The sequence below is a fragment of the Alligator sinensis genome, unplaced genomic scaffold (assembly GCF_000455745.1).
Source record: "Alligator sinensis unplaced genomic scaffold, ASM45574v1 scaffold375_1, whole genome shotgun sequence".
Lineage (NCBI taxonomy): Eukaryota > Metazoa > Chordata > Crocodylia > Alligatoridae > Alligator > Alligator sinensis.
In genome coordinates, this window is record NW_005841928.1 from 2,552,460 (window position 1) to 2,575,148 (window position 22,689).

Sequence of the window (22,689 nt, forward strand, 5' to 3'; positions counted from 1 at the left end):
AAAAAAATGCAATACCCTGCCCCTTCCGATAAAGAGCTTTTTTTTCCTTTTTTCACATCTGTCAGCAGCCTTTATGACTTTGCTGTCCCAAAGAATAGTAGCAGAAGATATCATGGTTCATTGCCTCTACTTTCTTCAAACAAGCTTCAAGTCTGCTGCTTTAAGAAGCCATTAAGCACCTTTTTGTGAAACTCAAAGTATACACAAACATTCAAGGGACAGTGTTTTACTTGTCCGACACAGGGAGAGATAGAGGAGGGAATTTGTTCATAAACCTGCCTGCAGAGAACATACGTAAAAGCACCTCATGAGGTATCTGGAAAGTTTGAGCCTCACTGTTCCTGCTCACCCACCTGCTATTCACATGGGACTCCCTGGATCTGTACCAGGGCCGAAGGGGGCAGCTCCTTCACTCAGTCAGAGATCAGGTGACTTCTCATTCCCAGCACTGCTGCAGATATGGATGACATCCCCTGTCAGCAGCTCTCCAGATCCTCTTGCTGGCAAACGCTGCCAGAGCAAGTTGCCAAGACACGAATTTCCATTCCATCCCTTTGAACGTGAAGCAGATGACACACTGTGAGAGTTTCCATTGGGTGATACTGCCTGTTACATGAAGGAAGAAATGTCTTCTAGCGGCCTTGGTTTCATAGTGCTGAACCTGCTGCAATTGTCTATTTGACACCTATATGGAACAAACACTAATGGACAAGTGTTTACTTAAGGTAATTTCCATTCCATGTTTTAACTAATGATTAGCAGTGCTAGAGCATAAAGTTGCTAATTACCAATCTATGTTAGAGGGTAAGGGCCAGATCAAACCTGTAAATTTGGCACTTAAGTAGGACAGTAGTGAAATGTAGGTGCCCAGTTCATAAAATGTGATCCAAATCAACCCTACTTCAGTGCCTGCAAAACCCCTTAAACCCCTGTATTTTAGACTGAAAGGTTCCCCAGGCTTCTAAACTTAGAGTTTTTTGCATATACTCAAAATGGGCCTGGTCTGAGCAGTAAAGAAACTAGCTCTTGTATCTGTTCTGATGGAGAGTGGAGCTAGAAGAGTGGTGCTTCTACGCGTGCAATTAATTTGACTGAATACATTCCAGCACAGTTCACACCAGAGTTTATTGTTCCCAGGCTCAGCGTTTACCCTGCCCACCCTCAGCAGGCAACAGGTATCGGGGGTCAGCCTGCCAGCCCGGAGCTGCTCCATCTTGGCTCAACATGCTGTGGAAGTGCTAGCTGGGGCATGAGGGTGCTACAGGCAGCCCCCGTACTGGAGCTCCCCCATGTCCCAGCCTGCCCTAGGCACTGTCTACATGTACTTTATGGTGGAGTAAATAACTCTGCCATAGGAAAGTACTTGTGTCAGGAAGTACTATCCTAAAGTTAAGTTAATTAGTTTACTCTGGTCTAATAGCGCCACACATGTAGACAGTGACACTTTAATGCAGAGTGAATGTCAGCTCTGCAGTAAAGTGCACGTGCAGATGCCCCCAGAATCACCTAAACGCTGCTGAAGTTCCCAGAGAGGCCTGATTCATTAGGCTTCATAAATGCCAAACTCACACACTGAGGTCAGTACAAAGCACATCAACTAAAGCTGTTGTGAATCAAAAAAAAAGGATGTTAGTGCTCATATTCTGTATAATAGCTTACTCGTTAGAGTACTTGTCAAGGAAGTGGAAGACATGAAGCCTAGGTCAACCTTTCCACAAGAAGGTTCAAACTCTATCTTCCAGAAAACTGCTCTAATGCTCATTTTATGATTTGGGTGATGGTGGCTGCTCTCAAGTATGCTAGAGACTGACATTTTAAGAGTGGCCATGCATCAGAGAAGCCTCACTTGTGCATTTTCAGGTTTGAAATGTATGAGGTGGAATGGATGTGTACAGTGCCCTCAGGAAAGTCCCAGCCACAATATGAGGCCACCGTGGTGTAAACATGCTCTAAGTTACTATGCTGAATTCAGAAGTGAGTGCCAGAAAAACGGTTACCAAACCTGAACAGTGGGTGAAGGTCTAAAGTGTTTGTAGATTGCTGTCCATATGCTGAAAATAAGAGCCTTTATATAGCATGAAGACATGCAAAAAGAAGCCATTTTAAAACAAAACTTGGGTATGAGATGAATTGGCTAACACAGACATGTTTAGTATTTAGAGACGAATGCCCAAGTACTGTAACTGTTAGAATTGAATCACAGGTTTGCCTCATTATTACTGGAGAGGTGCATAAAATTGTACATATGGTGATACACTTCTTAAATCTAAACAGCACACTTGGCAACTATAGTGTTAGCTTTTCAGGAGCTGTAGATGCTGCCAATTGTTCAAACTAGCAACTGATGTTTCCCTGTTTCCCATTTCAAATACTCTAATAAGAATGTAACTGATTCATAGTGGATTAAAAGATGTTCTCAAATAGATTATTTTATATTTTACCTGCCTGAGGAAGGCATAATTGAACTACTAGAATAGAGAACTGATGCCTACATTTTTGTTTCCATCTGCATGTTTTTGCAAAAGAATAAAATCAGTGTTAGCAAGATCAAAATACCAGCCTAGATCCTCATCAGATATAAATCAGCAAAATCTATTGAACTCAAAGCTGGACCAATTTCCATTAGCTGAAGATCTAGTCCATTGTCTTTGAATTTACACTCTGTTGATTAGAAACATCTTTTACAATACGAACAGAAGAAATTATATGTGCTTGTTTTCAGCACCCAAGATTTTATATGTGCAAATGCAGAATGTTATATTAATGTAATCATGCCAGCACGAGTGCTTTCATTTTTCTTAGTGAATACTTAAAATGGGCAAACTGACAAAAGCAGAAAAACAATAAAAAAATCTATATCAGATGACTGAGGATCTTTGTTTTTTCAGACAGCTTAAAAATGTGACCAGTGCATATTGATGGAGTCCCTTTAATAATGGCATGTTACTTAAAAGTTACCCTAATTATTTTTCCTTTCGGATCAAACAAGACTTGAAGCAAGGTAACTGTTAAGGACCCTATATGACTCATTCTCTCCTGAGATCTCTGTGGTATCAATAATATTTTAAGCTGTTTTTTTCCAGCTTAAAAATGTTTGAAAAAAGGTATCTAAGAACAGTTTCTTTCTTTCTACCAAATAATCTTACCTTCCTCCTTCAAATCCTTTTGCAAAAAATTTGGATAGTTTTGTGTCACTAGCCTGAACTCTAGCATGGAGCCTTTACTGAAACCTGAGCTTCTAAGGAATCAAACATTTAAGAAAGTCTACACTCTCACCCCTCCCTCACACACATCCACACACTGTTCTTATCTTCCTGTTCTTTCCTCTTCTCTCCTCTATTCATCTGTTCCTCTTCCTGTCAAGCTTATTATACACTGTTTAAGCTTAATGCACCCTATTAAGAGGTCTGATAATACCATCCCATCCTGTAAGAGGACAGTTAGTGAGGGCAGATACAAAACATAACACATTTATTCTGTAAACAAAATTTGGACATGTATGTTGGAATATTTTCCATACCTGATTTCCTTTAATATTTTTCCCTACTGGAGTTTATCCTGAACATCATGTATATATGATCCACCCAAGTTTACTCACTATACATCGTGGGTGCATTCAGATGTGCAGGCACATATGGTTTGTGGCACCACAAACCTCTTTGCTGCAAAATTGCAGTGTAGGGCCCAAATGTGCTCCTGGGATTTCCCAGTAGCAAAAAACCAAAACCAAAAAAAGCGCAAGAAGTGGTACAACGCATGTGCAGCACATGCACATGTGTGCTGGCACACACAGAAGCTGGGCTGTCCAAGCAACACTCTGGCTGCCGGCCAGTTCTTTGTGTTGCTCAACATGTGCCCCTGCTGCTCCAAGCCACCAGTTAAGTCTGTTTGGGGTAGCACCGGTGCTGACTGCAGCATCCAGCTCTCTCAGGCTGAAGAGCTGGAAGGAGGTGGGCAAGGGCAATTTACCCATTATGAGAAAATCTGTCCCACAATGAAGTACATGTGCACATGTGCACCTTAAAGCAGGGGTCTGCAATCCCTGGCATGCATTCTGAGCATGGCACGCAAGGCCATTTTGCTTGGCACACCACCGCCAGCTCGGGCTCTAAGCAGTTGCAAATATCTGCTCCGGGCTCTGGCATGTTGGCACTCCAGCACCTTCTAAGGTAGACATTGTGTTTTTTTCAGCACTCTGGCCAAAAAACATTGCCTAGCACTGCCTTAAAGCCACTTATCTTGCAGTTAAGTGATTGTGCAAGACGATCAGCTAAAATAAAAATAATAATTTCTAGTCATCATGGTTACAGAGGAAACATGGTAAGCAAATCCCTATTATTTCAAAATCTAAGACTCAAAAACAATCCACATTTGTTGTTAATACTTTTTAATTTAATAATTTTAAAGCCAATTTCATTATGAGGGGAGGGAGACATCTCATGATTTTTGAATGCTCAGGACTAGCAGTTCTCTGAACTTCATATCTGTTTATAAATGACTAGTCATGCAGAGCCAAACATGTGCTTGGCATTTGTGCTTTAGTGAGCAAGCACTTTCAGGCTGTTCCAAGGTCGTCATCAGAAATAAGTTCATGCATCAGGTTTGCATTAAAATATAATATTGTCCTTTGAAATTGTGCAAGCCATTATGAGTATTCTTAAAGACATACACACTCTCTTGATTTCTGCCAAAGAGGGGAAAAAGCAGAGCAGCTTTTCATGGGTGTGCTCCAGCTGTGAGCTTGTTTTCTTGGGTCACACGGCATTTTCTTCCTCTGAATTGGCCAATTTTATTCATTGTTCATATGCTGCAGAATCAGCTGAAGCCACTGTGACTTTTTTTGTCTGTGCAGAAAATCTGTTTCCATTCATTGATATATTTTCATAAAAAGTCTAAATATTGAACATAAGAGCTGTTAAAAAAGTGAGTTCAAAGAGCCTGAAATTGATGCAGTGAGAAAGAAAAATATAGTCAGAGAGATGGGCAAGGATGTTTTAGTATCTGAGTTTTGCATGGACCAGAAAGGCAATGACAGCTAGTGGCATATTCTAGTCTACTGTATGCAGTGGAAGATATGGCCCAATATTCAAGATCTTCTGAATATTAAGAAAAAAAAAAGATAAAATCTTGTCATGAATATTGCTGGGGAAAAAACAGTGATCTAGCACCATCTTACTGAAGTTTATGGCAAAATTTGTTCAGCTTTTGAAACAGGCATATTTTTTATGTGACATCAAGAAATAAAACAACCCATCACTGGCAGAAACCTTATTCTTCATGATCTAATGTAAAGCGGCTTACTTCTAATGGTTCCCATGCATCATAAATTCAACATAAATTAGTGGCCATTAAACCACAGGCTTCTCATGGTTTATATTACAAATGCTGCCTAGACATCAGGCATTACTGGAACCACCTTTCATCTGAAGAGTTATGTTGATATTTCTCAGCCAGAACATATTAAAAATGATCCGGTAAAATATACTACCTTTTGCAAGGATTTAACAAGTGTGCTTGTGATAAGAATACTATTTAGGTTTACTGGTAATGAAATTATTTTCTTTGTGAAGGGAGAACTGTGTTTCCCAAGCAAGACAGAACATGCTGCATTGAAGAATGTCTGGTCAGTAACCTGAGTGATCCATACTTAAACAGTATGCCACTTTCATAGTAATCAGTAGTGATAAAATATTCCTTATTTATTTATTACAAATTTATAGTCTTTTTTTTTCTTTAACCCCACAAACATTTTGTTTATTGCTAGTCATAGAAATTCTTTATTCTGACCTGCACTTGGATAATTATTATTTATATTCATGAAAAGCATGTGTTAAAAAATCCCAAATCAGAATGCCAGTGGTTTACACCTCTCAATGTGGCCTGTGGAGAATCTGCAGCATCTATAGATGCTGGTTGTTAAGTGTAAAGTATTTTGCTGTGTTGTTAACCAGCAGGCACAACTGGTGTGACATTCACTCTCTCTCTCAGAGAAAAAAAAAAGAAGCCCATATTTCAGAATGTTAGACCTTGCAAATGGAGTGTATTTAACTAAGGTAGTGTTAAAAATCCTCTGAGCAGCGGAACATAGAAAAAATAAGATATGTCTACATTGCGCCCTACAAGAGACCAGACATGGCACTGAGAAATAAACTCCCTTCACTTGTGGCCACTCCTCATATGCATAGATCTGAAAAGCAAACAAGTCTGCAGAGCCCAAAATGTGCACCCCAGCACCAGGCTCAGACTGTCAGACTCAAGTTCTGAATTGAGAGAATCTGAGCATGGTCCTGGGGTACATGAATGAGGAGCCACCTACTCTGCAAATTCACAAGCTTGAGTGCTTGTATAGTGTTCATGAATGAGTGAGGGTTATATTTCAGCAGCATCTCCAGTCTTGCTTAGAACGATCAAGGATTAAGGTCTAAATTTATTAGGCCACAGTAATGAGAGAAAAAAAGCTGAGCTGCCACTTTTCAGCCTACATACAATGGAAGCCTTATTCCCTCTGTCCCACGCATAGCCAACGTACTAAAGACAAGAGAAATCACTGGTATCTACTATAGTATCATCTCTTAATCTAAGGTACTTATGTAGATGGGGACAATATTTGTATATGTTTTAGAAAAATGTTGTGTTAATTGACCAAGTTGCTGAATTCATTGAAAAGTTTTTATCTCCTGCTCCCCGTAAAAAGCACCATTTTAAACAATTTGAATTACTGAATATATTGCTTCATTATTCAAAATAATTTATCTGTATTTTCCATTTTATAGCATTAGTTTGGAATCAATTTCTATACTCTTAAATACATTTAACATAAAAACCCTAAAGATAAAACAATATGTTTTATTTTAGGGTTACACAACCTATTCAGTCAATAAATAGCCTCACAATTTTCAACTGTATTTTTTTTTTAGAGCTAGGTAAAAACTGTAATTAGGATCCCATGCATAGTTCTGGCATTTCAAAATTTCTTTTCATTCCAAATTAGTAAAAATGTTGACATTTCAAAATATTCCATAGAATGGAAGTAAACAATTTGAATTCAGAAATATCCAAACATTTCTGACATTTTCATTTTAGGCAAAACATTTCTGAAGTCTCCAAATCTAACTAATTTCATTTCACATCATTGCAACATTTTGGCACATTGTCTTAAAAGAGCTGGCATTCAGGAGCATGATGACCTGAAGTACTGCTTGGCTGGACTACAACACTTATAGCCAGTGTTACATGATTCCCATGATACAGTTCCAAACACCTCAGTTAAAAAAATACCATGCAAAAAAAAAAACGGAGCAGCATAAGCACAGATAGTGCACACCACTCAAAACCAGAGCCTGGTACTCTAGCACCCTTCCAAGTAACCAGCAATTTATGAATGAATGTAAAGCTCTTGGAAAGTATCACCATTTTAATCAGATGTGTAACTATGGATGTAGGTGCTTAACCTCAGGTATTTGCATCAGAAAAACGTGATGGCAAGGATTAATTGTGCCATTTATGAATAGCTCAGCAGCAGGAACACTACAGAGCAAAATAGTTATTGGTGTTGCTCAGGAAGGAATTCTGTCTTAAGGAAAATTCCGGCTTGATCACTTCATCATGTGCCGTAACTGTGCCAATACTGTCCTGAGGCTGTTACAAAGGGGCCTTGAAAAGGAAAAACAGGGAATAATCCATGTATTTCCATGAGTACAGAGACTACAATAGAGTTTTCACTTTATGCAGATAGTGCAATGGTACAGTGCCTTCCCTAACGTTAAAGACTGTGCACAATCTGCCCCTCATAAAAGAAACAAGGGGAAGATAAGTCCAAGCTATACAAGTATTTCCACGGTAATTAAAAATCTTGTAAGGGAAGAAAAAAAATCTCATCCAGTTCCTTTCCGTTTCTGGAAAGACAAAGAAAACAACTAATAGAACTACAAAATGTAAGTGGCTCTGACCATCAAAAGCACTGGCACTGCCAACTGATACTGAGTTTATTAAGGAAATATTTGGGAAATTTGCTGCATATAAACAGAAATGTCTTCAAATCACACAGTAAGCAGATGTGATGACAGGTCCATAGATTTCAAGCTTCATTCAATAAAACAAGTACTATATAGTGTAAACCTGGCAATTAATCTGAATGAATCAACTGCTATGTCCACTTGTGCTATTTTTAGTAGGTGACATGCTCTGTGGAAATTATATTAAAATAAATTATATTTGTGAAGAACTGCTACTCTGTGAATAACTTCTTCATAAACAATTTGCCAGGATTTTTAAGTCAATGGATAACTTTATGGAATTCCAAGACGCTGTGATGGCATGAAAACTAGCATCACAGGTAATCATAAGTGATAAAGCTGTGGGAATGATGGAGAAACTTCATGGCATAATTTGCAACTGGTAGCAGCAGCATGGAATGGACTCACTGTACCAAGAAGTTCTTTCTATTAAAAAAAATAAAGTTTGCAGAAGTTTACAGTGAGCAAAGTAGGATTGTGCATTAGATAAGGCAGAGGTTCCCAACCACTGGGCCGTGACCTGGTACTGGGCTGCAAAGGGTTGGATGCCAGGTTGTGGCACAAGACCCCACTTGGACCCCATCTGCTGGCACTCAAATGCAGGGGCTGGACAGTGGGGTAGCCCTCGGAGGGAGGGTGGGAGACAGTCAGCTACATGCGCTCCGTTCTGCTCCTGTGCTGGTCCACAGTATAAACAATGTTTGGAACTACTGAGATAAGGGACAAAAGACAAGGTACCACCAGAAAAGTTTGCCAATATAACTATATGCAACACCAGTAAAATACTGCTGGCATAGATTCAGCTGGCACTGATAAAACAGTGCTTGTAGTAACACACCTCATTTTGTTTATACCATTAAAAAAACAGTTTTGCATGACTGGAGCCACAATAGAGCTTTATGCTGGCAATTCGATGTCATTCTTCATGCTCCTGACTTACAAACTAGTATAGAAAACATTTATACTGTAGGCCTTGGGATTTACGAGATTTAGGCTTTCTGATTTTGACAAAGACATCCTGTGGCCTCCACAAAGGTATTTAGGTCCTTTATTCTTATATAGGCTCCTAAATTTCCACTGAAGGGGATCTGTCCCTTAGTCTCTCTGGGTGTGTCTAGATGTGACACTAAAAGCACAGTAGACCAATTCTATTGCACATTAGTGCATCACAGTGAAAGCCATACTAATGCACAGTAGAATTAGTCTACTGTGCATTAGCATCACTTAAAATATGTGCTCCAGCGCTACTGTGCAGTAGTGCTGATTCCCACGCATTTAGTACCCATTGTTATTACAGGTACTGTAGTTAGTACCTGTAATTATGGTACATTAATGCATGTGTAGATGTGCCCTCTATCTCCCAGGTCTTAAACAGTAAAATGAGCATAATATTTTCTTTCTACTATTTCTTATCTGTTTTATGGACTGAGATTGCAAGGTCTCTAGAGAAGGAACTGTCTTATAGGCCAGGTACAGATATTACACTTTTACCAGTATAACTGATTGGAAATCGGTCTATACCTGTAACACAACAGAAATTTAGCAAACAAAAATGGTTTATACCCATAACAGAAGAGAAGTTTGGCACACACAGACTGGTTTAAAAATGGTGGAATCCAGTCTGAGGTTTGTGCCCCACCCCGCTTTCTCCAAAGGGCAAATATGTGTCCTGTTCACTACTGATCTAAACTACGCTGCTTACAGAAAACCCTCTAACTTAGATTGATTCTACCTCAGGCTTTTTGAATGTACATAGCCTTAGTGAACAACACCTAGCACAACTGAGCCCTGATCTCATGTGAGGTCTCTGGTTGTCACAGTCACACAAATAACAACAGCAGACACTTGACGAGAACAGTTAAAATACAAACTTTATAAATACTAATGCACTGAATAATAAATAACTCAAAGTTTTATGTAGAGAAATGGGAAAAGAGCACAATATGCACACAAGTTATCAAGAGGAAAGTGTTACAAGGAGTGTTTGAATTAAGTGAAGATATCAACATTTTTTTTTTGCAAAGTCTTCTAGTTTAATCACATTCTTAGATTTTCTTGTCAAAGCTAGCATATTTCGTCATCTGAATGAATTTAATGCAAATCAGTAATACAAATGCTTCAGTGCTTTTGACCAGGAATAGCCCTCCAAAACTTATAGAGAAAGGAAAACAGATTGGTCAACTTTCCTATTATTTGTTTTAAATTTGGGGAGAAAACAAAGAAGCAAGGTGTTTTTTTTCTAAAGTAGCCATAACTGACCATTTGGTCCAGAGAAGCTTAGCACTGGCAAAGCATGAATGACACAAGAGAAGGATTTGATTGGATTGAGAAAGAATTTGTATCATATATTGCATGTAATCTCTGCACAGGGCATATAAACCAGTTAATTAATTACATTAATTGTTATAATTGCTCCAAAAGCATCTTCAATGCTGTCTGACTGGTTGAGTTTGAAGTTCTTTTAGTACCCCTCTCTCACTAATAAGCTCGTGCTCGCTTCACTACCATATCAACTGCAGTCATAAAACTTTAGGAACTACAGTAGAAGTCTTCTAAAAAATAGCAGCCATTTGACTCTAACTTTGAAACACCTTACAACTGGGTCTCAGTTCAACTCTGTTCTCCTGGAATATACTCTTCAAAATAAACACATGAATATTTCTTACATGTCCAAAACAATGGACTGTTAAATTTTACAATAGGTTCTTTGTGAAGTGTTACGTTTATTATTTCATTTACTGTGGAAATACTAATACAATGGCATACGCAGCATGACTATATAGTCTTTTCCTTCCCAACAATATTTTTTCAATATCTGCGTAAGTATCTCATGATTCCCAGTAGTGCTACACCATTGTTTTTCAGTCTCTTGTGTCCGTGACACATGTATCAAAAATATAATCATTGAGTGATCCACTGATATGGCAAATTTCATGGAACTGAGCCAATATTATTAATATAGACAAAATAAGCAGTCTTACATCAAACCTTTATAAGTTGAACTCACGTATCAAAGAGGACAGTTTGTCCCTTGATATTTATCTTTAACAGATCTCTAACTGTACTTTATGGTGATTTATGTTTTATTATTTTTCACTGACTGAATTACTGAAAAGAGGAATGGAGAAAAAGAACTTACGTTTTAGATAAAAAAAAAAGGTTGCTGGTATTTGCTGTTTTGCTACCATAAGTGCTCAGCTAACATAGGTATGGGTAAATGTGTCCAGTTTATAATCCATTGTGGCCCACTGGGGCAGCACTGTTTTTTTTAACCTCAGCAAGAGAAGGTGGTGAGCTGGTTAGCACCATGCTCTGGCTCAAGTAACAAAACAAAATAAAAAAGATAAAGGCAAGTAAACTTGTTTAAGGGACATAGTAGCTTTTCTTAATAACAATTAAAATAATCCATGTCGTATACATGGGTTTTAAATGCTTTCAATAATTCATACCATGTCCATGTTCATATCATACATAAGTGTGAACATTTGGTTCCCCACCACTAGTTGTCCCCCCCACATCCCCACACCTTGTGCCACCGCTAGTTGTCCCCAGGGTACGCCTGTGCTACGCGCCCTCTGATGTGTGGCAAGTTACCCCAGGTAGGGTAGGGGAGGCTGGGGCCAGCACTGGGCTGGCACTAGCAGTCTCACCTAGGGTCCTGGGAGCCTCCTGGGGCTGCAGCAGTGGCGATCCTGTTACCCAGAGCCTGGCCAGCAGCTGGACTGTAGCTCCAGCTGGCCAGGCTCTGGTTTTGAGTGGTGTGCACTATCTGTGCTTATGCTGCTCCGTTTTTTTTTTGCATGGTATTTTTTTACCCCTGCATATCCAGGGGTAAAAAAAAAAACCCAAACAACCCACACTGCTTGCAGAGCAGAAAACAGCTGAATGTGTGGCATGTGACACCACAGATGTGTCTGCAGGGCTACATACCACATGGCCACGCTTGTCTGGGTGAGGCTGTAATGTTTGACCTGAAAACACAGTGTGTAATAAGCATCATATTGTTCTTTATTGTGTATGGGTTTGGATTTCCATTATAGGGTTTGTTGGAAAAGAATGAATTATGCATTATCTACCATATTATTTTGATTATAAGTTGGTCCTGTATATGTCGGACCTACATTTCCAGGTTCTATTTCAGGGGAATAAAAACAGTTTTTTCCGCATGTGTAAGTCAATGCTAATATATAGACTAGTACATAAGGAACTGCCCCAGGGAGCGAACTCAATTCCAACAGTTAACCCCTGTCCAGAGGACACTCTAACCTCTATTTACTGCTTGGTAACCACTAAGCCATGGCACAGAATGCCTTCCAGCCCTGCTCTTCAAGTTGGTACATTACATTCTGTATTTAATATTATGGGCTAAAATGGATAGACAGCAATGGAATAGTTTCCGCCTCACTGGGGGACATGGACAAGAGTCAAAACTCAGGGCTCCCTGTCTTTCTAGGCAACATTCATCTCACTAAGTCACCCTCCCTCTAGTTTTTTCTCCTCCTGGGCTCATATTTCTTCCTCTTCTGACTACTCAGAGTCAGCTTCAAAAGGCATTTACTTAACCAGGTTGTCTAGTGGTCAGAGCCCTCTTCTGGGCCACACAACATTTAGGGTCAGACACCTTTGGGTGACAAAGGTCTAAAGCCTGGGCCTCCTTCTCTGGACATGTGCCCTTTCCACTAAACTGTAGGAATAAACAGTTGGAAAGCTGTACCCAGAGCTATGAATGTGTCCGCTTACTTAAACATCAGGCAAGAATAGTTATGTGGAATCTAAACTGTACATGCGCACCAAAAATTGCAGTTAGGTGGCTGCTTACGAGCCAGAAAGATTCATAAAGGTGAAATGGAATTTAGCCTTTAATATCTTGGAAATGCATTAGGAAGAAGAGACGGTAATACCCTCTGCTGGTTTTCTAAGGTTTCTTTACTATGCAACTCTTTCAATTTAAGCTACTGTAAATTCATGTTTTTGTTATTCCTGAAATTTCTTTTCTTGTACTTATCTCAGTTTGTTAGCAAGACTCAGAATGCTCTTTTCTTGTATCACCTCATTATGACTTCTTTTCCTTTATCTGCAAGTCTCAAATTAACTTGACAAAGATGTTTTACATATATTTTAAACTAAATGTGAAGTATTCCCTCATGCCCATGAGGCATTTGGAAAGTTGATAAGTTCTGTTTTCAAGGACACTTTAAATGAGGTTATTAAAATTCAATGTTCTGCATATTCTGATGGAGAATAAAGGTTTGTCCCTGACAACATGGGACATAGGTCAATTCAGAAAAGTTTCTCAATCACCTTATTCATGTCCACTCCATTTTATATGCCAGTCTTTTTAAAGTCTGTGAGGGGTGGTGGGAATTTTCAGGTTCAACAAAAAAAATTGCAGAAGCCTAGTTCTTGTGCAAAAGTTAAAAAAAAAAAAAGCAAAAAAAAAAAAAAAGCAGCCATCTGTTGTTTGTGTTAAATGGATTTCGCAACTGTCATTTCCATAGTGCATGCCATTTCATCTTCACAGCAATATCACTGAAACACCCACAGAGATAAAATCACAAATATTTTGAACATACCATACAAAATGTTATTTTTCTAATTAATATTTGACAAAGACACTCTGAGAACTTGTCTGTAGATTACTTTTGAATTGTGACATCAGACCTTTAAAAGTAGGTGCTATGTAAAAATACATAGAAAGAGACAGAAACAAAGAGCTAGTGTAATCTTTTTTACATTTGAAAAGCATATCAGATATACAATCATTAATGAGTATTACTTTATTGAGCACCTCTCATTAAGAGGATCTCAAAGTGCTTTTAAAATGATAACCCCCCCCAAAAAATAAATCAGTTAATTTAAGCACTGAAATGTCTAATTCTCTGGGTAAAGGGTAGCAACTCCCGGGTGCTGCCTTGGAAGATGTTGATCCTCCAACTTGTACTGAAGTAAACACTGAAGTGATAAGAATTGAGGGCACTTAGCACATTTTAGGATTTAACTACAGCATAACTACAAACTACAGTATTGGTTTGTTGTCTCTGAATCTAGCATCAAACCTATAGAGTCATTATTGTGTAACCACTGAAATTACTCTGGAAAAATAGTAGGACAAAGGGTGGAGTCTATCAGGCAAAACAAATGTTATTTCCCAGGGAAACACAGAAAATAAGATGCGTCTCACTAACTGCACTGTCACATGGGACTAAGTTGTATATCAAACAGCTCTCAAACTAGCAGCGATACCAAACTTCTGCTGCAGTCAGTAGGAATCTTTCCATTGATTTTATTAGGAAGTGGACTACGTTTAAGGAGGAAACATTCTGAGGAGTTGTACAGAACTAAAGTGAGGTTATGACATAAAGATAGATACACATGCACACATGCACACACATATACAATTGCCTATGTGTGCATGTGTGTGTATGTGTATACAAAAAACACTGTAACCACTAATGTATAAGCCCAAGAACAGCCTATGTCTTGGCCTGGAGTAAAATAAAGTTGGTGGTCTCAGTAGCAGTCCCTTGAGTAGGAGTCCATCACAAAACCATCACCCTTAATTTAATACAATTGACAGTTTCTGCTCAGGAGAGGCAGAAGAATGAGTTTCCATGGATACTGAACTACTGCTCTTCTCCAGAGAGGATGATTCTTCTAAGTAAGAACAGAGAGCATGGGCTGAACAATATACAGAGCTCTCACTGCCACTGACTACCCAACACTTATATACTATGATCAGACAGCAGAATTAGCAACTTAATAATCTTTAACAAGCAAATACAAAAAATAACAAGGAATATAATATGAAATCCCTTTTAAAAGTATGAGTATTCTACCAGATTGAAGAGGAGTTGGGGGGAAGGATTTCATATTGATTTATCAGACTTGCCACCTCTACTTAGTGCTTTCCTAATGGGGTGAACATGGTGCTTGACCTATTTGCTGGAATTAACCAGGACTCCAGGAGACCATATGGATTGCCAGATGGCCTGCTATAATTTAATGCCATTTATTCTAAGTATGAAGTAAGTGATAAATATAATTAACATTCTTTTAGCTCCTTTTATTAGTTCTTTTTTTCAGACATTGAAAGGTAAGTTAATACCTTGTTACTGAGACACAGATGCCAGCTAATTACTGCAAGAGGCTGCAGCCTCTAAAGTAAAGAGCCTTTCCATAGATTCCAGCTTACTCAATGACCCCAGTGCAATGATTAATAGGTTGAATGCTAAATTGTAATGAGTATGACAGATCTTAGATGCTTTTCAGGTTACCTTAATTAGCAGAATGATGAACACACCGGACCAGTAACATTTTAGACGTACCTACTGCACTTTATATTAAGCAATGTACCTTGTATCTTATAGTTGTCATCTTATTTCACATCACAATATATCAACTGCTGAGAAATTAAACATAGCTATGTTCAGGTAGTAGAATGATAAAATGATTTCCTTCTAAAATGTTTTTCTAATCATTATTTCATAAACTCCCAATAAATGACCTATTTTTAGGAAGCGGGTATAAAACAGCTGTGGGTTCAAAGCATATTTAAGGTAGGAAAGGTTGCCCATTGCTATCATTTTAAAACTGTATTTCCATGGAAAGATATCACAATACTTGTGCAGAGTTTTCTTTGCTAACAATATTTAGTGATGTAAAGGTCAGTGTACATTACAACAATTCTGTAACCTTTAATTTTGATGTATGGATAAAATTAGGACAGTGTTACTCTTTTAGCCAAAAAAGACTACCTAAAATAAGCATTATCATTAAATTATTTGTATTTGTTCATATCGTAATTGAGCACTCACACTGCTGAATAGCTATAATTAGCTAATAATAATAAAGGGATACATTTTGGGATTATGAAATTGATGGTGTAAATTAAATGTTGATCAGAGATTAAAAACTTCATTAATGTTTCAGGAGAAACTCTCCCTAAACATTGTTGCTGTGATCAAAGGGGCAATTTAAAACAGACTCTGTGCTCCTAGGAGGCTCTACACAGAAGATACAGCTCATGCAGGAGGAATTAGCTTTGAAACACCTTTACACCTCCCAGATTCTTCACAGTCAGGGTGCCAGTACAAGAGCCTTCCCAGCTGAGTGTTCAGCAGTACAAACCAACATTGCCACTTCATTTCCTGCCCTACCACTGCCCTTCAACATAGCAGGGGGCTCTGAGGTAGTGGTAAAAAAAGATAGGCCTGGTACCCCAATCTTACACTGTTGCTGAACTATGGAATTTTTTTCCAGGATTCCTGCGTCTCCTTTTAACCTCCTTTAAATGATTGATGCTGACATCAGAAATCTGCCTGACTCTGAACCACACCTATTTTTATGGCAATAGCATAGCGAGAATCAAAACCTTATTGGACATTGATATAGGTAACAAAAGTATCCACTGACACTGGTAAGAATAAAAAATGGTTTGAGACTAGTATAAGGATAGAAACTTACTGGTCAAAATGAAAGAGGTCATGTGAAGTTTATAAAACCTGATGTTTCTATATTATATTTTTATACAGGTGGCACTTGTGACCGAAGGAAATATCTTCAATAATCCTTAACTGTGTGTCTTGGGGTGTCAAACTTACTTTGTGGCCTGGGCTGGATATGGACCTCAGGGCTTCTTGCAGGCTAGATCTGGACCAGAGCACAAAGAAGATTCTGTGGTGGTGGAAGATCTGAACAGGAACAAGAGCAAGCTCCAGCTCTGGACTGGAGGACATGGTGGCATCTGCTCAAGATCTGCTCCAGCTCTGACTCCAGCCTGGGACACACACCAGGGGCCAGTGGACAGTTAGGTAGGGCTGCAGCAGTGGCCACTGGTGAAGCAGCCAGGGGGACAAGTGCGGTTGTGTCAGCTCTCACTTGTCTTCCTGCTGCTGAATGCTGTTCAGCGGCTTCCCCAGCTGAGCCCAGTGTTCCTCTCAACCTAAGGAACATTCTGAACCCACGTGTCCCACTTTCAAGGTAACTGTTTCCACTACTAGACTATTGTATAAAAAGCAGGTTGCCCTTCCTCCTGATTGCATTTTTATAATGACTGAAGTTTATTCTGTTTTTCATAAAGAACAGGAGCACATACAGGAGAGGAATCCAAATAGACAGAGGTGTCTTCATTGCAGCTCTGACACAGAAATACTAAAACCTCTCCAGAGTTTAGGCACCTTTTTGCTCACAATATGTGTCTTTTGGGTTACTCATCTCAGATGCCTACTTCTGATATAGTGGGCTAGGTGCTTACCTTGAGATTTTGGATTCTATTCTGTTAGCCAGGAGCCTAAAAGTCAGACATCATAGTGCCTAATTAGGTGCCTCCTAAGTGGTGCTTTGATTTTGACTTCTTCTAACCCTAACAGCACTGATTTCGCTAAGGAAAACCAAAAATATGGTTGTCTGGGAATTTCATTCATGCACTAGTAATTTTATCCCCAAAGCAAGGAAAGACAGGTGCCTGCAGGGTATCAAGGACTTGGTCTCCCTTGATAATGCAGTACTGTTTTTCAGTTTAAGAGTGGAATAATCATAAGATTCCACCTGAGACATGTAAGAGCAAAAGGTCTAAAAGCTGAAAGGAAAGTCAAACAGGCAATAGATGTACAGCTAATCCCATAGCTATGTCACTATCTTAATAACTTTCTAAATTTAGGCTTAACCAACTAATATATGATATTAGAATTCCCAAGAGGACCTAAGCTCAATTCTCATTAGAGTGAGTAGAAGCCAAGAGAAAAGCTGGGTTATAGTTCAATGAATATTAAACATTTTGAAAAATGCTGTCATCCCAAGACTATCTGTGAATTTAGATCAACTATATCAAATAGTTTTAAGTAAAAAGAAAGCAATTGGAAATTGGATTCCCTGAATTTTGGTGGTGCCATTCTTTTATTCACCCAGTGGTTAAAGCACTCAGAATGTGAAAGATCCTTAATTCTGTGAGGATCTGGATCTGCATAGCTCATTTCTCAAGTAAAGTCCTCACTGTCTGACAACAGCCTATTTTCCAATTGGTTGCTCCCAGTCTCTCCTGTTGACACTGTTCAAATTTGTATAAATAATTAAACATTCAGTAGTGTAGGACCTAGAATGCAGGTGTCTCATTGCTCAGGTGAATGTTCTAATCACCAGGCTAGACAGAAATTCACACTCTCTCTTTCAATGGCTATTTAAATATTTCATACAAGTGAAACAGCTCCACTGAGGGACTAATAAAAATGCAAATGCAAATACTTAGTGGCCAGGGGAAAAGGCTGGGTTCAATATTGGACTTAGGTACAAACAAGCTAAGTGTTGCTTGACTAACTTGTCCCTGGAGTAGAATTCAGAATGCAGTTAGGCATCTATACAATGCAAACACTGGGCACCTCAAAATAGCCACCTCTAAAAAATAAATAAGTAAATAAATAAAGATAAGTAGGACCCAGCTGAGAGCTAGTCAAGAGGAAATGTTTCAGTCTGTATTGCTTCTTATATTTCACCCCTCTATGGAACCTAACAGAGGGGCTACCATGATCCAGAACCCATAATCTTCTCGTAAGGCTAGATGTCTCCAGCTCGTTTAAAGAACTAAGCAGAACTCCCCTATTTCTTTTTAAAACAGAAGAGGACGTATTGTTGTTTACCTTTTATACAATGGCCCAGATGATTTGAGACCAGTTTTAATGCTTCCTCAACCCGAGGGAGGACAAACCACACCCGTCACCTCCCAGCAGAGTGTCCTAACCACTAAAGGATGGTGAAGCTGTGCCAGAGTGGAAACCAGACTGTAAGATCCATGGGGCTACAGATGGAGGAGACTGTTCAATGAATGCCATAATTACTAGACCACAGTGATATTTGTTCTCTCTTACCATGCAAACCTTGTGTTCTTTGGTGCATGTTGGCATAGCTTTGGTAAAAGGGCTACAGTGCATACAACTCCTTACTTGTCTCAGCCTGGTGGTTAGATCCCTCTCTTGGGAGACCAAAGTTTGAGTCCTCTAATCTCTCGGCAGTTCACTGAATCCAGGTTTCCCATATCCTTGCTGAGTGTCCAGTCCACTAAGTTATATAAAGGATGAGCACCCAGACCTAGTCTAAAGGAAAGTGACCAAAAATGTACTTTCTGATGGGCTTGATCCTGAAGGTGTATGTTACCCATGCTTCATAAACACTTAATGGATCCAGCCCCTCAGGGGTCTTAGGGCAGAATTTTATTTTACTTTATATGCCTAAATGGCAGTCAAACAGCCATGCTAACTGTTGTTTTTGGCATTTATGCATTATTTATAATTCAGTTCTGCACATACTGCCCCCTACTACACATTATATACATTATGCAATTAACTGATTAATCTCACAATAAATTTTGACTGGCCACATGGGCAAAGTAAGACCTACCACACATGGAAAGTAACTATCAAGCAATTAACTAGTTAATTATGCAATAAATTTAGACCAGCCACACGTACAAAGTAATTATCACGCTATAGAAAGGACTGTCCCACTATAAAAAAAGCTAACCAGCTACAAAGTGCTTGAAAATGTGTAACAACTCTATATAGCTGGTTTCTGTCCACCTTTAATTTGAATGTGAGGCACCCACATACCCACTGAATATGCTCAGTAGGGCCTCACTCTGGCTAGCCAGATATGTGGTACCTTGTACTTGCCCAGATACCCATGTATGGTTGGGTAAAATTGTAGCTGGGTAAAAACTGATGGCTAGCAGGTTTTAGATGGAGTAGGAAAAGGGGGTATCTTATGTTTTAGATCAGTAGCCTAAGGCAGGAAATGAGACCCCCAAATTCTAGCCCCACCTCCATTAGGTTTGAACCTCCATTATCTCCTTCCAGCAGAATTTTCACCACTAGAAAACTGGATAGGTATTACCTAGCCCTAACCTGATCAGCCATGAGTCCTAGATCTGAACTAAGTAAATAAATTAATCAAATAATTATTTTTATTCATTAGACCTTCTGCATTTCTCTTTTCTTTTCTTATACAAAGTGACAAAATTAGAAGTGTTTCAATCCTTGTAAGCACTTTTATCCTTAATTTTTTTCTGCAATTTATGTCAGATTTTGTACACATTTTCTCCCTTCATTTCTGACCTGAAATGATTAAATCAATATTTCTTCAGTTCTGGGTTTTATGATTTAAGACCATACAAAACCCGAAAAAGCTGTAATGTTCATAAGTTTCTCAAGCTCCTTACCTCCTGCATACATGACAGCCAACATAATTGATGATATCCAGGCTATTTCACTGTATGATGTGTGGAAGATTTCTTGAATCTCCTTGAAGAACACTGTGATGGCTTTTGGGAATGCATAGGAAAATCCAATGGAGATAAAGGCCCCGAAGACAACCACCCAGCCCCATTCTCCATCTGGGGGTGTATACTGTGGTGCTGTTGATGCAGGTGGCATTTTCAGGCTTTGTCTATTTTCCAACTAAACTATAAAATGAAAAGCAGAAAAAATACAGGTTTTAAATTTAGTACATTGCCTGTAGAAAGTAACAAGACAGACTTCAATAATAAATAGAATGTAGTATAAAGCACAATCATAAGAACAAAACCCTAGAATTAATGGGAAGCCATCAATGCTTAGGTTTAAAAAAAAAAACTCACCTGCAAAAAACTAACAATAGTGACTTGGAGAATCACATTTGGTATGTTGTAACTGTTACAGATCACTGATCCCAGTCACTGAGGGTTGTATGTTGCAATTAATCACTTATGGGAAAGTGACATTTTGGACTGTGCATGAATTGACATAGCTTTATTGTCTTCAAGAACGATCTACCATTTAAACGCTAGCACAGGTAAAAACAACACCAAAAGTTAAAACTTTCCCTTAAAGAAAATGTAAAAAATATATGTGTGTGTAAATGCCATTGTATTAATATCTACTCAAAATTCACAAGTTTCTGAGTAAAATGGTTAATAGCTGCTAATATATTACAATTTCCCAAATTTTCAGTTTTATTATGTGAGAATATTTGAAACAGAAGGTTCTGGATTAAGATTTAAATTTGTCGATTCTCTGTTTTCTCAGAAAAAAAAATATTATGATCTCATGATATGCATTTATTTCTAAATTTTCCACCTGTAAATTAGCTGTTGAAGTGTGTACAAATATAAACTGTAATAAAACAGGTTTTCTGTGAGATGAACACCATCAAGTATAGTTGTAATATTTTGTTCTGCTTACATATGCAGAATGAGGTTTGTATGGGCTTCGGGTAGGTGGCACATTTATAAAAATCCAAATCTACTGCTAGCATAGGGGAAAAAAATCTCAGTGTTTTAACAGTTGGCCTTTAAATGATGATTTGCTATAAAAAAAAGTTTTCAGAATTTGTGTCTTGCAGAGACACCACTTTCTTCTCTCTTTATGGAACATATGAGAAGTGCTAATGCTACAGAGCCCAAAAATTCACAGACAGATCACATCAAAATCCACTGGATCTTAGATAATCAAGGTAGATATTTAGTTCTTTACCCTGGTGTCGTAATGGCTAGCTGTGTTCTGTGTAGACATCAACTCATGACTGTGAAAAATATGTTGCAGTTTTCCAGTCCTGCCCAATGTAATGTCCTCCAACTCTAAACACTGCATTTGTAATCAAACATATTCATCTCTATGCATTTCCAGATCATATGACAGCAACCCACTCTGCCCTCCCCTTCTGCGATTGTTTAGATATCTCTCCATTTGGAAAGCTGAATTGGTCCGCTCCTATGCCAGCACTCAGGAGTCATAGACCCATGATTACATGTAGGTTTCTGTAATGTCTAAGATTGTGAGTAAGCCTTCATGTGATTTTTTTCCCCATGTAATTTATTGAATGTTCAGATGTCTCATTGCAAATTGTATTAGCAGTGGCAGTGATATGATTGCCTTTAATAAAAACTAAAATATGAACTGTCAGCTTAAATTAATCTCTCAGGAGTGTAATTTGAGTACTCTCATAGCAAAGGACATGTATTACTGCATATAGTGTACATCAGAAAACTAGCACAGGGTTGACTTTAAGGTTATCTATCACCAATCAAGCCCATATATAAAGTCCCTGCTCTCTGGTTCTCTACTTCACTGAAGCTGATTGTCAACATCACCTTTATAACAGCAGAAATCTATGGGGCTAAATCAAGCAAAACCACGTTTGGCTTCTATGCAAGGCTGGAAAAGCCCAGACAAACTGGCTTTTGCATCACATCAGACAGCCCTACTTTTGGCAGGAATAGGTATCTATTGTATATATACAGCACATAAATCCTTTTATACATATGCTCAAGAAGAATCCTCAGTCCTTGTTCTAATACTTGGAGAAAATAAAGAATCTAGACAATAGAATGCTATTCTGGTTTCAGTTTTCCAGTTAAGACTGGACTTTCACAAAATACTTAAACCTTAATTAGGACCCAAAACACTTATATAGGTTTCCCTCACTTTATGTGGGTTCTGTATGTACGAATTCACTCTTATGCAATGCCTCTTTTTATACCATAAATTCTTTGTATGCAAGGTAAATTCACTCTTATGCAACCGGTGTGGTGGAAGCTCGCAGTCAGCTGCTTTGTGCAGTGCATTATGGGAGTGACACACACCAAAATATAGTCTCCTGTGTGGATCTGTGCTCTTCTCTCATTGCCTAAGACGTGTTTCTGTAGTTGCCA

General features: G+C 38.6%; 1 protein-coding gene and 1 long non-coding RNA gene across 5 annotated transcripts in view; one reads left to right on the forward strand and one right to left on the reverse strand.

Moving 5' to 3' along the window:
- The window catches only part of SLC16A7 (solute carrier family 16 member 7), a 135,580-nt gene that overhangs the window by 39,265 nt on the left and 73,626 nt on the right, over nt 1–22,689 (reverse strand). For 2 of the 3 annotated variants that reach the window (XM_025198778.1, XM_006019413.3), the window contains one exon: nt 20,221–20,463. In XM_025198778.1, the coding sequence (XP_025054563.1) occupies nt 20,221–20,434 (214 nt within the window). In that variant the 5' untranslated portion in view covers nt 20,435–20,463. Of the gene's footprint in view, nt 1–20,220; nt 20,464–22,689 lie in introns of those variants that run through there. The other variant, XM_025198779.1, reaches the window with a different exon arrangement.
- On the forward strand, nt 449–21,836 carry LOC112549556. 2 transcript variants are annotated; one of them, XR_003093013.1, is made up of 4 exons: nt 449–725; nt 5,571–5,623; nt 16,547–16,994; nt 21,665–21,836. It is a non-coding gene; the product is annotated as an uncharacterized LOC112549556 (long non-coding RNA). The 2 variants fall into 2 exon arrangements; XR_003093014.1 differs by lacking the exon at nt 5,571–5,623.